This window comes from Bombus fervidus, chromosome 5, assembly GCF_041682495.2.
Source record: "Bombus fervidus isolate BK054 chromosome 5, iyBomFerv1, whole genome shotgun sequence".
In the NCBI taxonomy this organism is placed as follows: Eukaryota; Metazoa; Arthropoda; class Insecta; order Hymenoptera; family Apidae; genus Bombus; species Bombus fervidus.
The window spans coordinates 7,712,297-7,735,310 of record NC_091521.1 but is presented as its reverse complement, the minus strand read 5'-3'; the positions used below and the strand labels follow the sequence as shown (position 1 = coordinate 7,735,310).

Below are 23,014 nucleotides of genomic sequence, written 5' to 3'. Positions count from 1 at the left end.
TTCTCGAACCACGGAATATCTCTTGCTCGTTTATTTTATTTACTAAGAGAATTAAGAAATCAATGGATTCTTAACAAATATTCTTAAGCAATATGGAGAATTATTATTTGACATTTGGGAATTGTTGGAACGAAGATGTTACAGTTTTTCTATAATAATTTCTCCATTAATAAATTGTCTACACGAAATATGAAATGTCTTGAGTCTTCTCCTTTATACCGCTTTTTACACAGTTAAACTCATATAAAAGCATCACATAATTATTTGGACTATTCACGACGGCTTTGATATTCTTATTACAAATCTTCCTAATAAAGATAATAAATTTCTTTCTCTATAATGTGCCCTATTAATAATCGATGAAACAAAATATAATAAAATTCAAATATCAGAGAAATCAAATTTCACCTGTATAAGTCTGTTACCAATAATCAAATAACCAAGTTTTACACGATTAATAAGCCATCGAGTTCCAAATAATTCAAACTTTTTCGTCACACATTTTTCTTAGACCAACCTGCTCCCTCGATAACACAGTCCATTAATTCCCGCGTGCATCTAATGCGATCCAATTTACCCGGAGATCCACCGGCATAATCCGTCCTCTGGTTTTCGAGCGGTCGCCTCTGAATAATGGTTCCGATCGTCGATCTATTTCTCCAAGACCGGACGAATATCGGCCAGGCCATCGAGAGTTAGGAGCCCCGTCGGGAAGCACGGGTGAAATATGTTCGGCAATTTTTCTTACCACGGGAACGAAAGTTGCATCCCGGTCTCGTACCTGTGTAAACCTTTCTATTCGCTACTTTTGCAATTTCCGATCTTTCTCTCTCTCTCTCTCTCTTTGTTTCTTTCTATTTCTTTCTACCTGGTTCATTCTGGTCAGGTAAAATCGACTCGAAATCCAGAGCAATCCCGAGAAGACACGCTGAGAGCAGACAGGGGAATCGGACAGGTCGATAGTTCGAAAGAGATGATGATAAATCGCGCCTAGGTTGGCCTGACGCAATTTTCTAATTGCTGGCCGTAATTAAGGGTTGTTCCAAGGACCGTCTTCCGGCTGGGGCTACCAGGAAATTGCCTGGCCGGTCCCACACCTTTTGTCCTCACCACTTTCTCGGCATTCTTGCGTTTAGTAGGCTTCTCGCTTCGACCAAGCCAACCGATTTGCTCGTTGGACCTGATGCTATTAGAAAGTGGTTCAGTTTTATGGAAAAGAGCAGTTGTCATCCGGCTGACTCTTCTATTGTGTTAATAGTAGACAATCAGGCCTGTAAATTTTCTTTTGAAATTTTGAGAAGAATTGTTTCAGATACTTTAAAGTATGTAGACACAAGAGAAAACGAAGAATAATTGCGCTAGAAATTAGTTCCAATTGTGGGAAATTTCAATATATTTACATAATTTCTAAACTAACAATTTAATCCTTCGATGGTGTAGCGTAAGATACATTCAGAGATAAATTTCACATCTTAAACGTCATAAGGAATCGAGGATATGTATTTCTTATATCTAAAATGTCAAACATGCAAGAAATGTCAAGGCTAAAGAAATATATCTGCTTCCTTTGGATCTTCCACTGAAAATACCGAAAAGGACCGAATAATATCACTACTGAAAATCAATTTCCCCTACATCGAGATATATACAACACCAACTTTCTAACAGTTTCAGGAATCCCAACACCTGTCCCACACGCGTCATTCAATCTCAAACAATGCTCCATACAGATTATCAACCGATCCAGCGAAGCGACACTGCCAGAAAAGATAAAATAGTACAGCAATAGAAAGAACCGAGAAGTCAGAATCATCGAAGAAGCAAGGAAGCATGGCCGAAATCTTGGTTGTATCTGAACGTTCGATCTTCCGAGCGGAGAACGTGATTGCGATGCCTTATGACTTTCTTTCCCTTTTTTCCCCGGTTTGTCCCCGGGGCCCGGGCCGAAACCTGTATCGATATCCGGAGCCGCGTTCCACGGCAGAGAACTTATAGCGGCCGTAGAAAGGTAATGGATCCCAATAAAGCATCGATACGTGTCGGTGTATATCAGGAGTCCGTGGGACGCGTCGCGTAAGGACTCAATACAAGCGTGAACAGGGGGCGCGGCGCGTCCAGGACGATGGGCCATCTCGTAAAATAAATCGGTGACATCTTGGAAGGCTGGTCGGGCGATTTGTGTGACGGACAAGCGACCGGGCTATACGGCCACCGCGAGACCGTATGAAGACGTCACTGGCTCCGGTTCGAGCCTCGTATCGGCAGAATCATTTGTCAGGAGTTTCACGTCGCGCGGCTGGAGGTCTGTCTACTTCTGATCGACCCGCTGATTGACTTATTGTGCAGATCGCGGATAGTCGCCTGTCGACGTGACAGTGATGGCTTGATGGCCCCGCGCGCCACTGTACTGCACGCTCATGCTAAATTGTTTTTCCAATGTAATCAAGCCTCGTCTCCTTCTTCCCTACGCGTTTCTTTCTGTTTAGTCAACTTCCTGGAGGAAATCGAAGGTTACGTCGCATCGTCTTCATATCTCTTGTAAGACATCGGTGTCAGGAATAGAAGATTATGTAAATAGCTAGTAGATGTTTGCAATTGAATAAAGGATAATCGAATAATCCTGAAGACGAGTCAAGCTTTATAGCGTAATCATCGTTCTAACTTCGTATTTGTCATTTTAATTTATGTAATTAAAGGAAGAGGAAGGAAGACTTCAGTCTATGTTTTATTGGGAAAATTTGCACATTTGCGGTTTTGACATAGCGTGGACTATATGTTTCCTCATCTTATTTTTCTTTTGTAGAATTACCGGTATTCGCTGTAGATCTTGTAGAAAGCGAATTTTTTCTCGCTTGTCGGAAAAGAGATTTCGATGAACATATCGTTAGTTGTAGAACAGTGTGTTACTGATATAACTAACGTTGAATTCCTAAATTTCTTCCATTTCCTGACATTTCGAAAGTTAAATATAACTTACAAAATCATTGAGAGTTTATCCGAGAAACAATTTAGAATTACAAGTTGCAGTTAGATATGATTTGCACGTGTTCGTTGAATGTCAGCGATTATGATATACGATGGGACAATAAAAATCTTTACAGTAATTATGTAATGGCAACGAAACTTCATTAATCTCGAGCGATGCAAAACAATCTATAAGTTGAACCTGACGACATTTCGATGAGCGTAAAGTTACGCTGATGTTAAATCACAGCCAGAGTAATTGCGCAATCAACAGGAGCCCTGGTACAACTATCAACGTATTAATTTATCATTATTTCATAGGCTATAGAAAAACATTTGTCATGACGTACGTTATCCCTTATATCTTTGACTAATGATTAATTAAAAAGACATTAATCCGTGCGTCTTCATTTACATCCAATACACATCATATGTGTACTAAAGCGTCGATATACTGAAATATTCACATTTTTATCGTACACAATTCATATTTTAAATGTTAAATTCGATTTTTTTATTGCTATGTTATTGTACGAATAGCACAAAGTTTACAAGCTCCATATCTTCTTTTCGTAAAGACTGCAAGAATTTGGAAACAGAAGATTAAGAAGTTTGAGTCAGTATTGAAAGATTATCCTTAACAGAATCGATTAGTCCTTTTCTAGGTCGACAGAAAAATTACTTCGATCGGTTACTTGTTGATAGTGAAGATCTGAAACTTCTAAATTTCTAGCCAAATACCGCATTTTAATATTGGTACATAAGTTTCTCAAATCTGTTTTACACGCTTCCCTAGATGTAGCTCATAGTATCATAAACTCCTGAAGCAAAGAGAGATAAAGGTTGAGTAGAAGAATGAAAGGAATAAACTACAATAATAAGAGCATCTCCGAGAATCGATTAATATCACGAATTCCAATAAATAGAAACTTATAATCCCCACCTATCTACCGCTATTAATTTCTCGACAGATCTACCTGTTTCAGAGCTGTGAGACTTCGTAAAAGCATACGTAATTCGAAGATCTTCGATCGGCAGAATGGTGGTCGAACGATAGTTGAAACGGCGCGAAAGGAGCAGCTAAGCCATAATTCAAGAAAAAGGGAGGCGAGCGGGGCACGGTGGAGTGCGTCACCCATTGTCCAAAGGCGGGTGTGGTTTGTCGTTGTTGGAGCAACGCGTAGGATGATCTACCTGGGCCATACCTTGCCCACAGCCAGACTTTGCTCGTCTCTCTAATGCTAATATCGTCTCCGAAATTGTACGAAGGCGAGACATGTCTGGTCGGTGAATTTTGCGACCATAAATCCATTAGCCACGCTCGTGAAAAAAGGCTCACTGACAATGGGAATGGTGGCTTGACAAACACTTACAGTTTCTTACACTTCTTTTACCCTGAAAACTTTCTAATGAACTTAGTATCGACTCGTTTCACCGATTCGTTTCCCGATCGATCCTGAATCCAGCTCTATTACACGCTCGTAGATTAGTTTAGTTGATAAAAAACATAGACACAGGCACGTACAAGAGCCAACTGCTTATTATTAAGGGAGAATGTCTAATAAAAATTACTTCCTCGCCAGATTTAGATCAGATAATTGGCCAGATTATCGCTGGTTTTATTTACCAGAGCTGTTCCAAGCGTACAAGTTGGTTCCACGAAAAAGAAGAGCCTAGTAGGCCTTTCGAGTAGCTCTCACAAAGACTCTCGCGACTGTCATCATCTTTATTAAGTACGCAGTACCTTTCAGCCGGAGAGCTGGATTTCCAAGTCTCTTCATCAGTCGTTCCGCTTAATCGGGCCCCGAAATCTTCCGTCCAACGAGAATTACCCAAATCATCGTTCCCCGAAAGCGGCCACCAAAAACGTGCCCATAAACTTCTCTCGAGTCCTCCGGAACAGAAACGACGTTTTCTGCATTTATGGGAGACGTGCTCCTGTCGTTGAATGACACTGCTATCAGCCAACCAAAATCGCCCGTATCAATCTCTTCAACGGACAATTGAAATTGACACCGAGTCAAGGGGAGGAAGGCCTCACACCCGCATGCCTAAATTGTATCAGCGAATCAGTCGCGGTCCTCGGTCCATTCGGGACGATTTCCACGATTAACGCGGTGTGCACATCCAACACCGTCATCCAATAAATTCTCAAATATTAATCACGACCTTTTTTCCTTCCTACCACCCTCACTGGGGTTGCTTTGTGTTATTTGAAAATTTATGGCCGTTTAGACAAAAAAGAGAAAGAAAGAAAAGGAAATATATTAGGATGGTTTTATTGGAGCTGTTAGAGTTCGATACCTGCGTTTCTTATGATGAGCATTGTGGCAAGAATGGAAGGTTATATGGAGCGATTGATACGCTAAATAAAGCGTTTTTAAACATGGAAAATGATTTGTTTTCTACTTTTGAGTTTCAGGACGGTGGTTAAATCGCATCTTTTTGACAGATTTTGAGGGTTAGCTTCAAGTATACGTATGAAATATACATACAAGTTACTTACTCGTACTGCACATTCACTGGTCAGAATCCAGAAGGTGTTCATCAAAGGTGCTGTAACAAATAAACGTAAGAATACACGATTAGTCAGTTGCACACAATGCTAAGTTTATGTTTCATTAATTGTCGTAATATTATTCAAATGAAGTTTAAGTATCTTTAAGTCGAGTGCATCGCATTTTGACAAGCAATAAAAAATAAAAAATAGAAACCCGTGAAACGCCTCGACCTCTGAAGCAACTCTATCCAAATAGTTTCTATTTTTCAGCTGAACGAAACAATGTTTTCCCTTTGCGCCAAAAATGCTTTGCTAGCAACATATTAAGAAGAAAGAGGAAAGGAAAAAGAAAGAAAAATAGATCTCATACAACGTTGCATCGTTCTTCTTCTTGGGGGCAGCACGGAGGTGTAAAACGCGGAGTTTTCTCGGCGACGTAAATGCCGTAAGCGCGATAAATTTCCCGTCGGGAAGGGAATTCCAAAAGTTTCCGATTCAAAAGACGCCGCGTGGAGAAGCGGGGATGCGAAGGCGCGGCCATGAATTATGCATGAAAGCTTCGATTCGCGGATTAAGCGAGCGCAACCCGTGGTTCTAGTGTCTATTCTTCGTCCTGAAAGCCGAAGCTAGCCAACCGGAGCTGTCCGTGGCGAATGTTGAAAGATTCGGACCGTAGAGAATGGATAAAATCGTCAAAGGGACCAGAATCTATGAAAGCATCGCCAAAACGATCCAGTTTCCTTTGAATAACTCCATCCCTGCACGACTGCTCTTACTACATCAAACTGTATCACGATTGAAATTACATTCGTCATGTTTCCATCTTATCAGGTACGTATCTAGTTGCTAAAAAATTGACTTTCCTAGTTTCAGTATTCTTCCAAATAAACGACGATGTATTTCTTAGAAACTAATTAACCCTACGTGTAACTTAATATAAAAAATAATAAGGTAATAAATATTTTACAGCGATTTCTAATATTCCCGATCGTTAAATCTTGCCAGCGTACTTCCACGAAACCATTTAGTTTCTCCTCCGCGTATCGATAACGATCGGAGGGCATTATCCTCAGAGAATAATTTATCATACGAAGAAACACCAACCATACTATTTCAAGCGAAGCCGCCGAAAAAATGTGGAACTAGCGAAGATCGATCAGAAATTTCTATCACGAATGAAGGCGAACCGGTACCGGGGACCGTTTCGGCGGCTCAGCCACATCAAAAACCGATCGCGCGGGACTCCAAGACGCATCATAATTATCATGGAGCCCCGTTTGCGCGGGTGGAATACGAAGCAGCCGGGGCAGCCAGCGAGTCTCTTCTCTCTCGCGGTATCAGGCATTTCTATTTACGGCCATGGGCTCCCGGGGCCGACGAGTTATGATATTGTTTCGGCTGCTTCTCGGAATCTACGCGATCGGTGACTCGGATAAACCCAGAAAGGGAGAGAAAAAGAGAGAGGGAGCGAAATCTGCCTGCCTCCGCAACCCTATCTCGGTGCTTTCTGTACCTTCCGACCGGTTGGACCGCGGACAGAGGGAAGCGGGGCCAGACGGAGGTATACACTTTTATTTCTTCATCAGGCAACGCTCAACTTGCCTACCTTTTATGATCGCCTGACTGCTTCATCAGTTCACCAACTTTCCGAACGCTGTATGCCCAGTCAGGTTCCTGATTTCATGGTGTTCCTTCCTCTCTCCCTCTCGCTCTTTTTTTCCCATCCGTTCTATCTTCCTCGCTTCCACCTTTTTCTTTCGTCTCTGTTTTCTCTGGCTCGTTGCTTGTTGCTGCGGAACGGATTTTTCTTTGTGCTCCACTGGAACGTTTGGATCGCGGATTTTACGGCAATTTGGAAATTGTTACGCGACAGGCTCGACCGCGCTTGCAACGGGCCACGAGCCGGTGAATCGCGGAAATTTTTCGTCCCACGTACATCGAATGAAAGAATTTGTATCAACTTTGTTGCTCGAGCTACGTATCGCGTTTACGGATCAAGTTTAAGGCCGGAATATCATACTCATTCCCTTTAGAACTTGTTTGAAATGTTTGTTGCGTTAATATAATTCTAACCATTCGACCACCTGCGTCGTTATTTTCAGGTCCACAAATATCCTTCCGAAGGACTTGAAGAAACGTAACGTAACAAAGATATCGATCACAAGAAAGAAAATAAAAAAAAGATGACTGCGCTTCTCGTAAAACGACAAAGTTTCTTTATACACCGATTGATTCTCCCAATATGCTAAACGAAACTAAACTATTACAATTTTCTATGTACGAATTCCAAATGTAATGTGTACACAAGTATATTTGGAGTAACTAAACAATACAAAAATAATAATCAAAACCTCTCTGATATATCTTCCAAATTTTATAGCAGTATTTCGATTAATTTGAACAATTTGAAAAAGACCAATCAATCTTTGCTCCCATTTGCTGAAGTTATTAATCCGAGTAATCGTTGTTAAAGGTTCCCTATAACTTTGATATCAAGTTAAGTAGTTAAGCCCAGTTAATTAATAATTATGCATAGTAGGTGATTATGGTCGAACGATTAAATTCGAAAGACAAGTTGACCGTGGCCGACTGCGCGAATCGTCGCGATAAATATCTCGGTATTTAAGAGAAGGATATCCAGCCGACGAAAACGCACGTGAACCCGTCGAGGCGGCACTGTCCCTAGAAACGAAGTGCAGTAAAACGAAACAGCGATGACGCGCACACGTGTTCGACACGATTACTATTCCGCGGCCGTGCCTGTCCGGTGACTTATGTTAATGTTGTAATTATATCATCCTAATCTACCGAGTCACCGCGTATACATAGCCTACGTGTCCACATCCTATCAAATACCCATCTTGAAAACTGCTATACGTGCCAGAATGCAAACTCCACAGTTGCGAGGCGAACTCGCGTTTCTCTGAATCTCACGGACACACTTTGCCCGTTTCAGCTTTTCAGTCTCCTTCGTTTCGTTCCGTCTATCCTCTCCTCTCTGTGTTGAAAGAACCGTCGTGTTAGGGCGGATAAGTGGTTGGAAAACCTCTGGACGGAAGTGGGTTATGTGAACGCGAAGGGGTTTGACCTAGAAAAGTTCCACCGTAGTTCGGTGGATCGTCGAAGTTCCGCTTTTGAAGATCGAGCCGTTTCGAATTATTGCGCTTGCTCTTCTGCCAATAAGTTGAGGCGGTTCCTCCAGTTAGGAGGAACGTATTAAGATTCTCGGTAATGAGAAGTTTCGTTAAATAACATTCCTTGGAGATCATTGTTGTAGCTATGATTGACGAAAAGTTTTCAATTAATCTGATTTTTAGAAGCTCGGTTATCAATATCATAATTTTCGATATCGTTTGTACGTAAAAGAATGAAATATACTTAAAAACTTCCAGAAATCATATTGCAAGATACATGTTTCGTACATTGACATTAACAAAAGATATAAACATACCTACAGAAACGTTTAAATCATAATTTAACATAAAAGTATCATGTGTAATGTTGAAGTTATTCACAACTTTAAGTACAATATAACGATACCTAATTAGCACTACGATTATGTTTGATCCTATCAACGTTGCCAAAGTTGTCCAACCTTCGTTGCTGGAGAACTTGAGCACAATCAAATTCCAATAATTCATGGTACCCTAACAGTTTTCCTAACCACAAAACGAGCCGTTTTAACCCTGAACAAAAGTTGATGCAGAAAAGGAGCGGTAGTTGAGAGAGCAATGGCGAATATTCGGCGGAGAGAAAGAGAGGCAAAGTTCCCAGAGAGTTATCCTAGGTTAGTTATGGCGGCGACAGTCCCCGCGCGCGGTTACAGAAGTATTTGAATGGCTGTCGGCCCTTGTAAGACGTCAAAAAGTCAAAGGGAAACCACTAAAATCAGTTAGGGATCTCAACTATGCGTGAAAGTAAGAGGGGACAAGAGAGAACAGACTCCAACGACGAGGAAGGGACTAGGAGATCACACGAAAGGATCGGCGGAGTTTATGGAAATTTTTTTTCCCTCAAGAAAGGACCGTTACACGCGTTTCGCCTATTTCCGTAGCACGACCACTTATTGGCTACATTTTGTCCTTAAGACAATAGTTTGTCGTCCTTTACGATCCCGCCGATATCTCAGTTCGAGAATTATTGTCCGGGAATTTGTGTCCTTTAGTCTGTAAATCGTGAAACATGCCCCGACCCACGCGACCTACAGGAAACGAGGAAAACGTGAGAGAAGCTGAAATCTCAATGTGCTATCGATACAACGCTGCATTTTTTCGTTACGTGTATCGTACGGAAAAACGTCATCTGGATATTAGTCATTGTTATTTATGTAATGTATGTTGAAACGAAGAACACGGTTTTTAATAATTAACCCTCTATAATTCGCTTATGAGAAATAAAAATTGTTCACTTCGACCATGTGATTTGGATGAAGTATACCTTTACTTTCAAGGCTGATAAACTAAGAATTATTTTCACGAACTCGTATAAATATTTCATCGGTGGAAATCAATCTAGATTCACACGTTCTTATCTGAAGAACAGAAGAGAGAGAGAGACAAGATTAGCTAATTCTACACCATAAAGATCAATTAGTAACAATTGGTGTTCAATCTGCTCCGCCATTGAAGAGATTAGAAAAGTTGAATAGCACGTGCCGTGCCGCATGTTTCCCTCATCGACAGCGAAACGAACGCTTCAAGTGCATCAGAATTCATTTGATCGCGTTCCAAGAACACGCGCACGATTCTGTGCAGCATGTTACCCCATACACAGCAAGGAAGGGAGAAGGAGAGAACGGAAAAGGGAAAAGGACATGGCCGGTAGAGCCGCGGCGTTGCGAAGATGCGGATACATTTTTTACAAAACGTTTCTCATTCCGCGGCGCATTACTAGAGGAACGAGAGAGGGATGATGCGCAGGGAGAAGCTTGGACAAGGAGCAGGCCACGAACGGAAAAGAGGGAGTGGGAGGGAAGGCGAGCCTGAACATTTCGTGAAACAAGGAAAAATGCGACTCCACCGAGGCACGACCGCAGCATTTTTGTCTTTACAAAATTATGTATTCCGCAGGCCTCCGCCATATCTCTCAAAGCATAACAAGTTCCCTCTGTGTCTCTCTTGCCTCCCCCCACCCATCCGCCCTCCAACTCACCCCCCTCGACCCACGACCACTATTTCTTCCTTCTTCGCTCTTCTCGACTACGACCCACGAGATACCACCGTCCTTCTTTCATCTTCCACAGCTCGTTTGCTCCTTCTACCAGCCCCTCTCCTCTTCCTTTTCCGGCCGTGTGCTCGTGGATCTCCTCGTCCCATCCGCGCACACACCCACGGCGCGGCGTGCCACGTCTTTCCGCAGATCCACGTCCATCGTTTTCCTACGACGTAGAGTCCGTACGAACGCGAGCCACAGCTACCGAAATCGAATATCCTGCGGGAGGAGAAGCTCGACCGTGGGATAGTTCAGCCTGTTCATCGTGAACACCAATCCTACGCTTTGATTTTCTCGCTACCTTCTACCTGGTTATTAATCCCTTCAGCTGCCCTATACTGGATTGAAACGCTTCCATGTCTCTACCGTTGGATTGGAAGGTTCTTAAATTTCCTGAGTCTAAATCGACTCTTGGTTATGTTTGCACTGCTGTTTGTACTGCTGTTAAGTTCGTTAGACTCGAAGGGGTTTCGCTGGGTTTTTAAGTTGATTTGGTGTCGTGTTTCTTTGTCGATAGTGGTCCTCATGTAGTAGCAATATACTAGAAGCATTTTATAAATTGGGGTCTTTGTCCTAATCAAGATGTATTAGCTTCGAATCTTGAATATTGTCATGACTATCGACTGGAGTCGAGTACGACTTTTTAATTAATGAAATATGATTTTTGTTATGTTAGTAGAAAAATTCAGTAACTTCGAATAATTCGTTAAAAATACACAATGAGAAAAGATTGACCCTTATATGGAGTGGCCGTAACGTTACTAATCATCGTAGCATTAAACAGATACGTTGTAAGTTACTTACACTATGAATCTAGAAAGTTGTATCGAAATCTGCGCGTCACACTTAGCTAATATTCCTGTTACTGATTCATCCAAGTTGCTCAATGGTTCACACAATACGATTTCAGCGAAGTAAGCCTTTAAGCCTACCGTCATGTCAGAGGAATCCACGATCTCATTGAGAGACGAGCCAGTTAACACGAACCACGGTTGCCACCGTAAAATTTTCGTTTCCAGATCACGGGGGATCTGGTTTACTGGCGGAGCAGCTTGGAATCGGCGCGAACATCGGCAGTTTCCACGATGGCCCATGTTGTAGAGCCTCGTAACGGTATCCAAGACAGTTCGTGAAGATTTCAGCTCTCGATCGGCCGATGTTCGAGGAATTCGACTGTCGGCCGCGCGATCGGCAATGGTAGACGTTTTGTAGGACCGTTAGACGGTTGTTGACGAGCAACTGTTTGGACATTATGCCCCGCTTCTCTGTAATCTGACCGATCTCAGCCGGTGTTCCTTACGGGGGTTGGGGCGGCTGGTCGTGTGGCGATCCATTACACCTTCCACACGGTATCTTCTCGCAGCATCTAAGACAAAGTCTCTGAAGAAGGCGAACAGGAGAAAAGGGAGAGAAAAGGTATCCGTGTCAAACGAGGAGGGCCACGGAAACTCCCCGTACCCGACGACATTGACGGATTCTCGTCGCGGGCTCGATGCGATCAACGCCATGCCGATCTATCATTCCATTCGAACAGTGCTCGCCAACTCCTATTAGAGTGAATGATCGCGTGGAACGTTTCTTTATGCTATTCGAGGGATTGTCTCGTTACTTAACAGAACATACAGCGTGCGGTTACAACGATGATATGATCTTCAGAGATAGTGCAAGTTCTCGTACGAAGGTAAACGAATAGTGGAATGAAACAATTTGGAGAACATTGACATCGACTAATCGAAAAGTTTGACTTTCATTTCCGATTGTAGATAATCCCAACGAAATTTCAGAATTGTATTTGATCCTTCGGAATTACTATATCACTGAAATAAGTTTAAAACGTTTTATTCGACGAATGGTAATCTAATAAAGACATTGCTATCCCAGAATTTCATGCTTTTTGAAGGTTTAGAAAAGCGAAAGAATGGAGTTTGGACATAAATGATTCAGTTAGCATGTGGTGGATTAAGAACACAAGCTACGCTTTCTGCAATAAATAAGAATTTTATTAAAACTTTTATGAAAGATAACGCCTGATATATTTTAATGACACTGAATCGTCACGAAGCCATTTTCGGTGTTAATATTTTCTGAAATCTTATTCCTGGGTCCCTACTGTCAGTCATTCTCGTCAGAAAAGCACGTCGTTAATCGGACCCAAAAACGCACGTAACGAAAATCCTGATTCCCGGTGATTTTCAAATTTCATAAACAACGTTCGTTGAAACACGATATTTGCGGCTGTTATCGTCCAGTGGTATCTCCGTCTAACCTCTCGAAATTTCATGAAAAAAGCAATCGCCGCGAGGACCCGTTGTAATTCGCGATTGGCCTCGTCGAGGAACGACTTTATTGGAGCTACATTAAACGGGAAAAGCAGCGAACATCGTGCACGTATATGACCGTCATAAATCGATCGTTGCGCAAATTGCCTTGGCCCAACATCTGGCATCGTGTTTGCCTATCAGTCGGATCACATTCAACGGCGGTGAAGGACAGAGGAACCGGGAGGAGATCAGAATTCGATAAAACCGCTCCAGACCCCGGTGTAAAGTGCTTTACCGCGCTCCGGAGCAGGAGGTAAATTGCGCGTAGTGCTGCGTTCGGATCTTGTAGGAACGAGTTTCGCATTTTACAGGCGTGTGATCGTTCTACTAAACGACCAATCGAATCGTACTGGATCCCCCGTTTATTCGCTCCTCGAATGGATCCGTTGTCGGGCTATTTACTCTTCGAGCCACGAAGAACGAACGCGCGAGCAACTCTGTTCTCCGTGGTCGTCCCGTCGTGCTTTTCTTGCGCGCCAATGCGTCATGGCCACAGCCACGTTAACGTTCGTGTTTTCTGAAGACGTTGCTTGCCTTTGGATAGTTCCTTCAATGGGCTATGAGTAATGCTCCGAAGAACATTTTTCTGGCTGTCCTCCTCTCGATTGCCCGCATCTCTCCCACAGATTCCACGCTTTGCTGGAATTAAGTTCGCCGAATGCGGGAACGTCATATTGGATGAAACGTCGGTTTACGTCGATAAAGGGTTGTTGTCAGACAGTTTCAATTATATTGCGTTTAGCTTTATAATTTTGTCTGTTATTTTCTTTCATTAGCGCGAATGAGTTTTATGCTTATCAGTTTTATATCATTAGACAAATATTTCTTACAAATTACATACTCGATGAAACATACAAAAATTCCTAAATTAGGCTACTGTCATAGACGTTGAAAATTGATTTACTTTTATCGAGTTTTCAATTCTTTGCGCTTCTATTATTCATCTCACTTATATAGATTGACAATTATAACTGGAATTTAGAAATACACAATATTATTCACTTCGATGTCCAAAGAAATTTTGCATGAAAATAACATCACAGAAAATGTGTTGCATCAGCCGTTACCATAGAAGGAAGCGTTATATTTATATGGATATAATTACTGGGCGCAAGAAACTACCTATTTGCCTCTTTATTACTTTCAGACTCCAGTCGACTTGACTTTCTGTAACATCGTAGCGAAAACGATGTTTAATTAACAGTAACATCAGCTCGTAATTACTTATTGCGTATTTTAATGTGTTCCCCCGCGTAAAAAGATTCCAGCAGGTCTAGCACGGTTTTTACGAAACTGTCCTGTGATCCAGGCTAGCCGATAGCGTCTAACTTCTACTAGCCGATCGTTAGATATACGGAAACTTTAACGTGGTTCAGCACCACGGCAGTCAGTTATAAGATAGCGGCATTATATGATAGTCGCGATGCTCGTTCGAATTTCAATTTTATACAACGGTGTTAATCCACTCGTTGCTAATTGGAAAATTAGTTTGGGCATACGCGAGCAGATCGGCGAATCTGATGGTGATTCGAGGATTCGAAGAACGTCACGAACCTTTTACTCGTTTCTGTTTTGGCTCGCTTGAACCCTGTGAGAAAACGTTCAATTAGCCACGAATGAGAATCGACAGGACGTCTGAAATGACCGTCATAAAGTCTTCGACGAATTATCGTGTTTTCAGGATCCAGTTGAGTCCTCGAAGCGAGAGGCTATCGATAGAGATTGGTATCGGAGAGTCGATTTAAGGTCATGCCCGGAATTCCTGATGATTCTATTTCAACCTCGTTGCCTTTCCAGCCTGATCCTGGCCCATCTTTATGTCATCAGCTTTCTCGATAACTATACCGAGCCATCCCATCTCCTCGGCCAATAAAAGTCTCGATTTTAACAGCATGACGGTTCTACTACGGTTCTGATATGTTGATACGTCAAGAATAATGGCTTTAACAAGGTACACTGTTTTTAGACCGTTTGAAAGTTTAGGGCTTTCTTGTTCTTCGAATGGATGCTAAGCTCTAAGTTCAAAGGTATTTGAGTTTAATTTGTATGTTTCTCGCGATACGCATAATTGGTAGATCTCGTCGCATAAAACGCAACAAAACAATTATTATGAAATACTGGAAACCATTATGCAACTCCTTCTCAACCTTCTGCAAATAGATTGATGATAGTCAAAGACACACTCTATAAATTATGTTTTACTATACCAAAAGAACCATAGGCGCTAAAAAATCAAATTAAGCGTCAGAACGAACAAATTAACGCAGATTGGTGGCTTGAGCGGATCAGCGCGCGAATAGGCCACGTGTAGAGGTGGTCGGGGCAGCATAGACAAGCGTCCATTAACAATTATAATAAAAGAGCCGGCGTGCGGACACCAGAGGAGACGAACTCTGCTCGGTCCAGGGATAATTTTAATTTAAACAAATGGTCAAGAGGGCGGCATCTTTGTCCGCGTCTTGTATTATTTATGCCCGACTACTCAGAGTGCACGTGCGCCGCTGTGTCATCGGCGGGACGGGTGCGTTGCCTCGTGTCGTGTCAATGTTTTCCTGAACCCACCAGGTATACGACGTACCTGCCCGACGTATTCTCTCTATCTCTCCTACTTGCTTCTTCGTTGTTCTCCCCCCTCCCCTTGTCATCTCTTCGTCGTTCTCTGCCCCTTTTGCCCTGATTTATGCGATTGCGACTAGAGATGCCTCCTCCGCTCATTAGCAACTGGGTTCTTGACCCCTTCGCTCTTCATGGTTAGACTTTGCACTGTTGACAAGGTAAACAGTGTTCCCAGTGTCTTTGAATTTTTTGTTTGAATCAAAAGGGAATTACGTATATGGTTAAGGGAATTTGGAAGAAGTTTGCTAATTTTTTCCAGATGGAATTCTTGGTAGATGATTGGCAAACTTGAAATTCAAATTTAACAATAGCATTGTATATGTATAATTTTGATTGTGATCATTAGGTCGCAAATTCTTATGCAATTTCATACTTTCACGAACATAACTAAGAAAAATGTAATACTTTACGTATATCTTCAAGGTTTGAAGTTACCGAAGGGAAACTTGTAGTTTGAAAAATGAGAATAAAATGAAATAATCGGAAGAGTTTCGTTAGTGGAACAGTTCCCTATAGTATCAATATAGCACTACAAAGTCAAATTTTATCAAACTCCATAGTTATATTCTCGATATTTTCTTTGGAAGTGATTCAGACGAATCGGATATAAAACTAAAATTTGGAAAATAGGTTGCTCAAAGTATATAATCCGTATTGGGTTTGTAATTGCACGTCACCGATGACGTGATGAAATTTTCAGATCGCAAAGCGACGCCGATAAGGGGACACGAGGTTCGCAATTTGCGGGGAAATGAAGGAGTTAGGCCGCTCGTTGCAGGCCGAAGCGACCGTTTGACATTCCAGTCGTTGTTATTATCGGCAGACCGGCGGATCTGGAGGGACTCTGATGACTCAGAGCTACCGAGCCGTTCTGCTAATTTTTCAATTTATTCCTCCAATTACGCCGGGTACGCGATACGCCGACAATTGGCCGTTATTAGTTTCGAAACGCGACGTTCAGGCCGGGGTTTCCGTCGTCAGAACGAATTCGCAACTTACGAAGCTCTGACGTCTTCTACCACTCCTCAACCACTTCTAGCAAACTTTCCCTTCGGCGAAATTTGAAAGAACCTTATTACAAGTTGCTGAAAATTTTTTGTTAACAATAAAATTGTTAGGTTTTCCTAGCAAGTTAATTTTTGAAAGTTTTTTAAACAGATGAAATGTCTTAATTTAGAAGATGGTAATATTTCTGGAATTTTCTGAAAATTTACTACTAGATGGATTCCTGAGTACATCAATTCTTATTTGCAACATTTTTCTAGAAAGAAATTGTGTATGTTAAATATACACTACGATTGCAAACTTGCAATTCAAACTTGCAAATTGACCCTTCCACATTGTCCATTTATTGTAATTTATCATTCTATCCGACGAATAAATCACGTAAAGGTTTCACAACCCACTTAATGCACCAATCATTTACGACATTAGCAAAATAAAAATCTAAAAAGGTCCGATACCAAAATACAAATACGATACTAATCATCCAAAAGCTGTCGAATATTAACTAATCGTTCCTAGTCTCTCGCTTATCGTCGCACATTCAAACTATTATCATTGACAAGCACAAACTCAGAATTCTTCCATTTAGAATCTTAGATCTTGGAGAACTGCATGGAGGACCAATGGCCTCGCGAGAAGCACGGAATCTTCGGGAAAAAGATGCAAAAAGTGTTGGACGCGGTCGCGGTCGCGAAGAAGAAGTGGAAGAAGCATCGCGAACGCGAAAGGAAACAAATAGGGGAAAAAGGCGAAAAAACGAAAAGGAAAAGAAAGAAACGAAGAAAAAGAGAGAGAGAGAGAGAGAGACATTTGCTCGAAGAGTGAGCGGGTCTCGTGAGGAGCGAGGAGGACGGTGAGAATAGCTGAAATCACGATGTGGATGGAGCAAGAAGGCCCATCCAGTCGGCAAAGGAGAAAGAGAACACGCGAGAGCTGGAAGGAGGGGGGCGAGCGTGTCCCGAGCTACCACGCGGCGTCTATAGGCCCTTTGATCTTTGCCGCTCTTCGCTTCTGCCTCGCTCTATCGACACTTCATACTTCTACGGCTGATCGCAGCCATAAAACATTATACCAGGGCTCGGCAGAGAACCGCGAGACCTTCGTTCGACGGTGCCCCATTGTGTCCGCCCAGTGCACAACCTCTGCCTGCCTTTCCTCGCTCCCCCGCGAAACCGTCATCACGAAACCTAGCGAAATAATTAAAATGCGACGCTCCATCGAAAAGCCAGCAACCCGAGTTTTTATGTTCCTCTCCGTCGCGGACTGCATATCTGCAACGGTAGAGCTTTCCTCGAAGACCTGTCCTGTTGCAGGTGCGAAAAGTATTAGAGAGGAGCGTGAAGATGATGTTTGTTAACGAAATTGGCGTACGTCGTTGAAGTATTTTTGGTAATGAGATGGGGTAATCGGGGAATTTTAATGGACAGTGAAATCTGTTTACGCTGTTCATGTTTTTGTTGGCTCAGTGGTTAATGCGTTTTGTGTGTAAATCGATGCTTGTGGATTTATCTATTTCTAATAGGACTCAAAGTTCGCTTACGTAATTTCACATGATTTTTCCTTCTATAACTTGATTATTAGTTTTACACAAATTAATTGAATAATAAATTGATCGTTTAAAAAGTACTGGTACGGTAGATGCTGATAGACATTTGAGGCACTTGCATTTTCTTTGCATTTACTAAAGATTCATTCATTAGTGTCCTCCTACGAAGTGATTTGTATTTATCTTCGCATGTTACATAAAAACATTTGAAACCTAATAACGTGTTATTTATTATATTTCGCAGAACACCTACTTCCTTCGTTATTTCGTCACTAAAAATTTTCATTTTTAGAGACAATTGTTCAATTATCGCTCTGAAATATAATTAATATTATAATTAGTATTTTGGTTATTCAATACCAAATAACAATTAAAATCACATCAGAAATCAGTTCGTCAGAAATGTAATTTCCTTGTTCGTACATCGCTTATTGTCAGTATCAGTTGAACGATAGCTTCCGCGAAATAGCAAAGAATTGCCTGCGAGTTTTTGCTGTACAACTTTTACCTGTGGAAATAGCGTTGAATTTATGGGCTATTAATATCTGTAATGCTGCGGCTACATAGACACAGACGTATCTATTAATAGGGCCAGCAAAATACTAGCGTGCACCGCAGTTAACGCACCCACCACGCTCAAGAATGATAAAGTTGGCTGTCGCTCGCACTCTATCATGTTGTTAAGACCGAAGGTGCGACATTTCTGCGGCTGGTTTGAACGTTACTCTAAAATAACCGGATCCGAAGAGAAAAAATTGTTACGACTTCCATCTCGAATTGCAGAATTTATTCCGCCGGCAAGATTCATGCGATCTCTATTATACACGATTTCTTTTCATTCCACGTTTAAATGACGTTTCATAACATGAAACATCACGCGAAATGTTGCAAAACGTCGATTACACGTCGCTGATTCGATAAATATATACTATACAATCTTTATTTTTTATTACGATCCAACGATCGTTTCGAATGGAAATTCGTTTAATTGGAAAATAGAGAGAAAAGAAGAGAGAGATCTTGCCGTGAACGTGGTAGAAAGAAAGATGAAAGACGTCGATGGAAAGATTTTGTCCGATATTTTACGACGTGGCGCATTCGTGGTCCGCGACCTCGAGAAACACGCTAGGTCGAGTCATTAAGAGGCCACGAGGACTTTTGTTTTATAGAGGGCTCTACGGTTTAAAGGAGATAGTATCCTTCGAACAGGGAAGGTCAACCGAATTCAAACGGCCGTCTGAAAAGGTCCTTCTTTCCCGAGAAGTGGCCCGATCGTGTTACACCGGCATTTCGGGCCTCGTACCATGGTAATTATCCATCCTCTTGACTATGGAGACACTTTGGATTGGGTTACACTTGTTGGTTTATGCAATTAGTGGGCATCATTTTTTACGCCTGCGAAATAAATTCTACCCCTCGCCATACGTTCGTGCAGAATTCTAAATTTCCAATTTGTATTTAATATTAAGGCTTTCTGTAGACATTATATATTTGTTTTTAATTATTCTTATTCTTTCGATATCCATTTCACTACTTAATTCGTTTTGCCATATTACCTGATTTATTTTTCTTTTGTTAATTAGTCTTGAGAAAAATATAATAGTTGTTAACAATCCTGTTCCCTTCGTCTACGCTTTATATCAAAAATCCATTTTTTTTTTAAATTAGAAATTGGTAGTTTGTATTACACAATAAGACAATCAATCGCAGATCCTTCGCATCTTGTTATTTATGAGTTTCTTGCAATATAGTGTATCGCCTGTTTATATGAAATTTTCATTTCCAGCATCTCATCGTTATACATATCTATCAATTAAATCTATCAATTATGCAGCTAACTAAGAAGCTAAAAGAATTTCTATAACATCCATTAATCCACTAATAATCTATCCGAGCTGAATCACATTATATCATCTTGTCCCTTGCCATATCCGGCCTGTTTTTCTTTTCAATTGTACGTCAGAACCGAAGCAAAGCGATAGAGACCGTAGAAGCCATCAATTGTATCCACAACCTCTCCCTTTCGTTGATTAATCGATATTTCTGAAAACGCCCATGGGACCCGAACTCATCTTTCTCGGTCGTCTCGGGAGACTCAGGAGGGACACGAATCATACTGTTACGGATACGATCCGTTAATGACCGAATTAATTTTTCCATGCGACGAGTCGTACACACGCCCGAGAAGAGAACGAGAGAGACGGAGGATAGAGAGCGTTATTAATTAACTTGATAGACCATAAATAAAGCTCGACCCGTCCCCTCCACCAACCGCCTCCACCACTCTCTGGAGACGAATATAAATAAATAAATGTCTCCGCACGATGCGTTATGTTAATTGGGGCGTTGTCTCACGGCATTCGCACGCACCTATTCTCATTAGCCTTTTACTATCGAACAGGACTCGTTACATTTATTTTATAACCGCGTTCCTCTTCCGGTCCCAGCATGAGTTACCATTCCACCTACGATGTCGTGTTGCACGTTTATTAATGGTTGCAGCTTTTTTTTCTTCCATGTGTCGATCAGTTCACTATCTCGTTGGTGGTTCTCGTTGCGAGAATGGAATTAGATTTTTACATAACTTTTAACACCTTGAAGATCGCAAACACAGAGTTCTTGATAGCGTAACTTATATTTAAGAAGTATCGTTGGAGTAATTGATCAAAGTAGTGAAGCTATCGATGTAGCTACACAGATATATTTATATTTTCTTAGATTTTTTCAATGCAAATAGTATAGAAAGGGTATTTAATATATTAGATAATTTATATTTACTTAGTAAACGATTGTTTTCTCAGCAGGTCATTTTCAACCTATTTCAAGTTTTTAAGTTCTTCTCAGGACTTTGATAAACAGAGTAATACTTTGCGGAACTACTTACAAGAATACCCTATAAAGAAGAATTATAGTAAATCTCTATTTATTAGGACGAATTGAACTTCTACCAAATGAATTCATCTATTTGAATAAAAAATCGTAATGGGCAGAATCAATGAATGTCTATTACATAAACCGTTTATCTTCAGACATACAGATAAATAGAGCATTCATCTGTACTTACATCACATAAATAAATTCTTTCAGAACTATTACGCTTTTAGATTTCAGTTACGTAACATAACATATGGTAAGAATAACAGTAACCTAAGCTGCAAGTAACTTACACAGGTCTTTGATCCGTTAATATCTTGGATTTATTGAAGACACGTGAGACACTATTATTTCGCTGGTTAGAAGAATTGCTAGATGACAAGGATCGACGAAAGATCGTGGAATCGCAACACGTACACGAAACGCGAGGGAATTCGGCGATGGCCTGAGAAGTGGCAAGTAACGACTCGCGTCAAAAACGCGACAGATCGTCGTGCATCAAGCGTGGCCGTAACAGGCGCTTCGCGACGCGCTCGTTACGAGTCGGCCTTGTTCTGATCCACGTTGCATTTAGTCAGGACCACCCTGTATCCGCAAGACGCATCTGCCCACGTACGTGGACCGCTCCCGACGAGAATATTTATACAGCCATTGTCCCCGAATCTGGCGCCGATAACTCAGTCTAATTATGCGCGCGCACCGAGATGGATCGCTAGAAAAAGTACAATAGAAAAACGGAACGCTTAAAAGTTTGGAAATAGATAGAGATTCTAAGAAAGAATAAAGAAAGAAACGTTTCACTCCATCGATCTTATCAAACATATTTGAATCTTCGATAGTGATAATTAGTGCGCGGATTTGTATTCATTTATAGGAAATTTAGAAGTGCAAAATTACACGACAAGACACACAGAATATGAAAACGTATATAAAATATCCAAAGTATAATACTTTCTATAATACTTGGTAAGTAAAATAATTGTCTGTCGATATGTACTTCTGTAATTATATTAACAAAAGTCTAGTGATAATTAAACTGTCAAATATGTATATATATGTACATACCGTGTATGTTCTTTCTAAATCATATAGAAATTTTCGTACGCAGAATTGAACAATAACAAACTCAAATAATGACAATATATTACAAATATGAATGTAATAATACATTGACATGTTTATTATATTAATTTTTCATATGTTGCATTCGTAAACAACGAAATCTAACCTTTACTGTATAGGTTAATATTAAAAAAAGGGTACCTGATATTTCATGTTGCTATCGGTTAAATATCAGTCCATATGCAGCAATCAGCTCACAACACAAACACACATATACACACAGTCATACACGGAACATTTGAAAAAACATCACAAATTTTACATTCAATCGCGAGAAAATTCTACGTATCATCAATATCCTCGCCATCTTAGAAATGACGTTTCGCATCTTCGACGTTTGATGTGATTGGTCATTTACAATTATAGCGTCGCTACTAGCGGCGGGCCCATTTGAATTTTAAATTCAAAGCGGTTCGTAGTTTCTCACTGTGTATTAGAAACAGCAAAATTATTCCAAATAATTCGGAATATTTAAAACTCTTGAATTTCTTTGTAAGTGTAAGAAAGGCAAAGATAAAAATGTCTACTATCCATATAATTCGTAGAAATATATTGTATAAAGTATTTAAAGTGGAATACTCTTTGTAGTATTTTATTTAATAGATGAAACAAATCGTCGTTTGGGTTTTTATTTCTTAAATTGTGCTCATAAAACAATGAATTTGCATAAATATCCGCAGACTATCGGTAAGATTTGAATTTTATCTCGAGTTTCTAAGCTTCGATAACTCTTGAAAGTATCGAAACTCCCGAAAATCTTAACAAGTTTCGCATTCTCTTATTCGAATTACGTATTATTTATTCCCCTTAATTCAAATACTGGAGGTACAACTGAATTACGTGAACGATTTCGTC

General features: G+C 40.9%; 1 protein-coding gene across 11 annotated transcripts in view; it reads right to left on the bottom strand.

The window, feature by feature from the left end:
- LOC139987739 (uncharacterized) overlaps positions 1-22,472 on the bottom strand; it is a 177,138-nt gene extending 154,666 nt beyond the window's left edge. For 2 of the 11 annotated variants that reach the window (XM_072004338.1, XM_074111742.1), the window contains exons 1-6: positions 22,301-22,472; positions 21,331-21,749; positions 20,942-21,056; positions 20,534-20,757; positions 5,471-5,520; positions 4,709-4,902 (exon numbers count right to left, since the gene is read on the bottom strand). In XM_072004338.1, coding sequence (XP_071860439.1) covers positions 4,709-4,902; positions 5,471-5,520; positions 20,534-20,543 — 254 coding nt within the window. In that variant the 5' untranslated portion in view covers positions 20,544-20,757; positions 20,942-21,056; positions 21,331-21,749; positions 22,301-22,472. Of the gene's footprint in view, positions 1-2,707; positions 5,016-5,470; positions 5,521-20,533; positions 20,758-20,941; positions 21,057-21,330; positions 21,750-22,300 lie in introns of those variants that run through there. The other 9 variants (XR_011799910.1, XR_012453375.1, XM_074111744.1 and 6 more) reach the window with 8 other exon arrangements.
- Between the last annotated feature and the right edge of the window lie 542 nt (positions 22,473-23,014).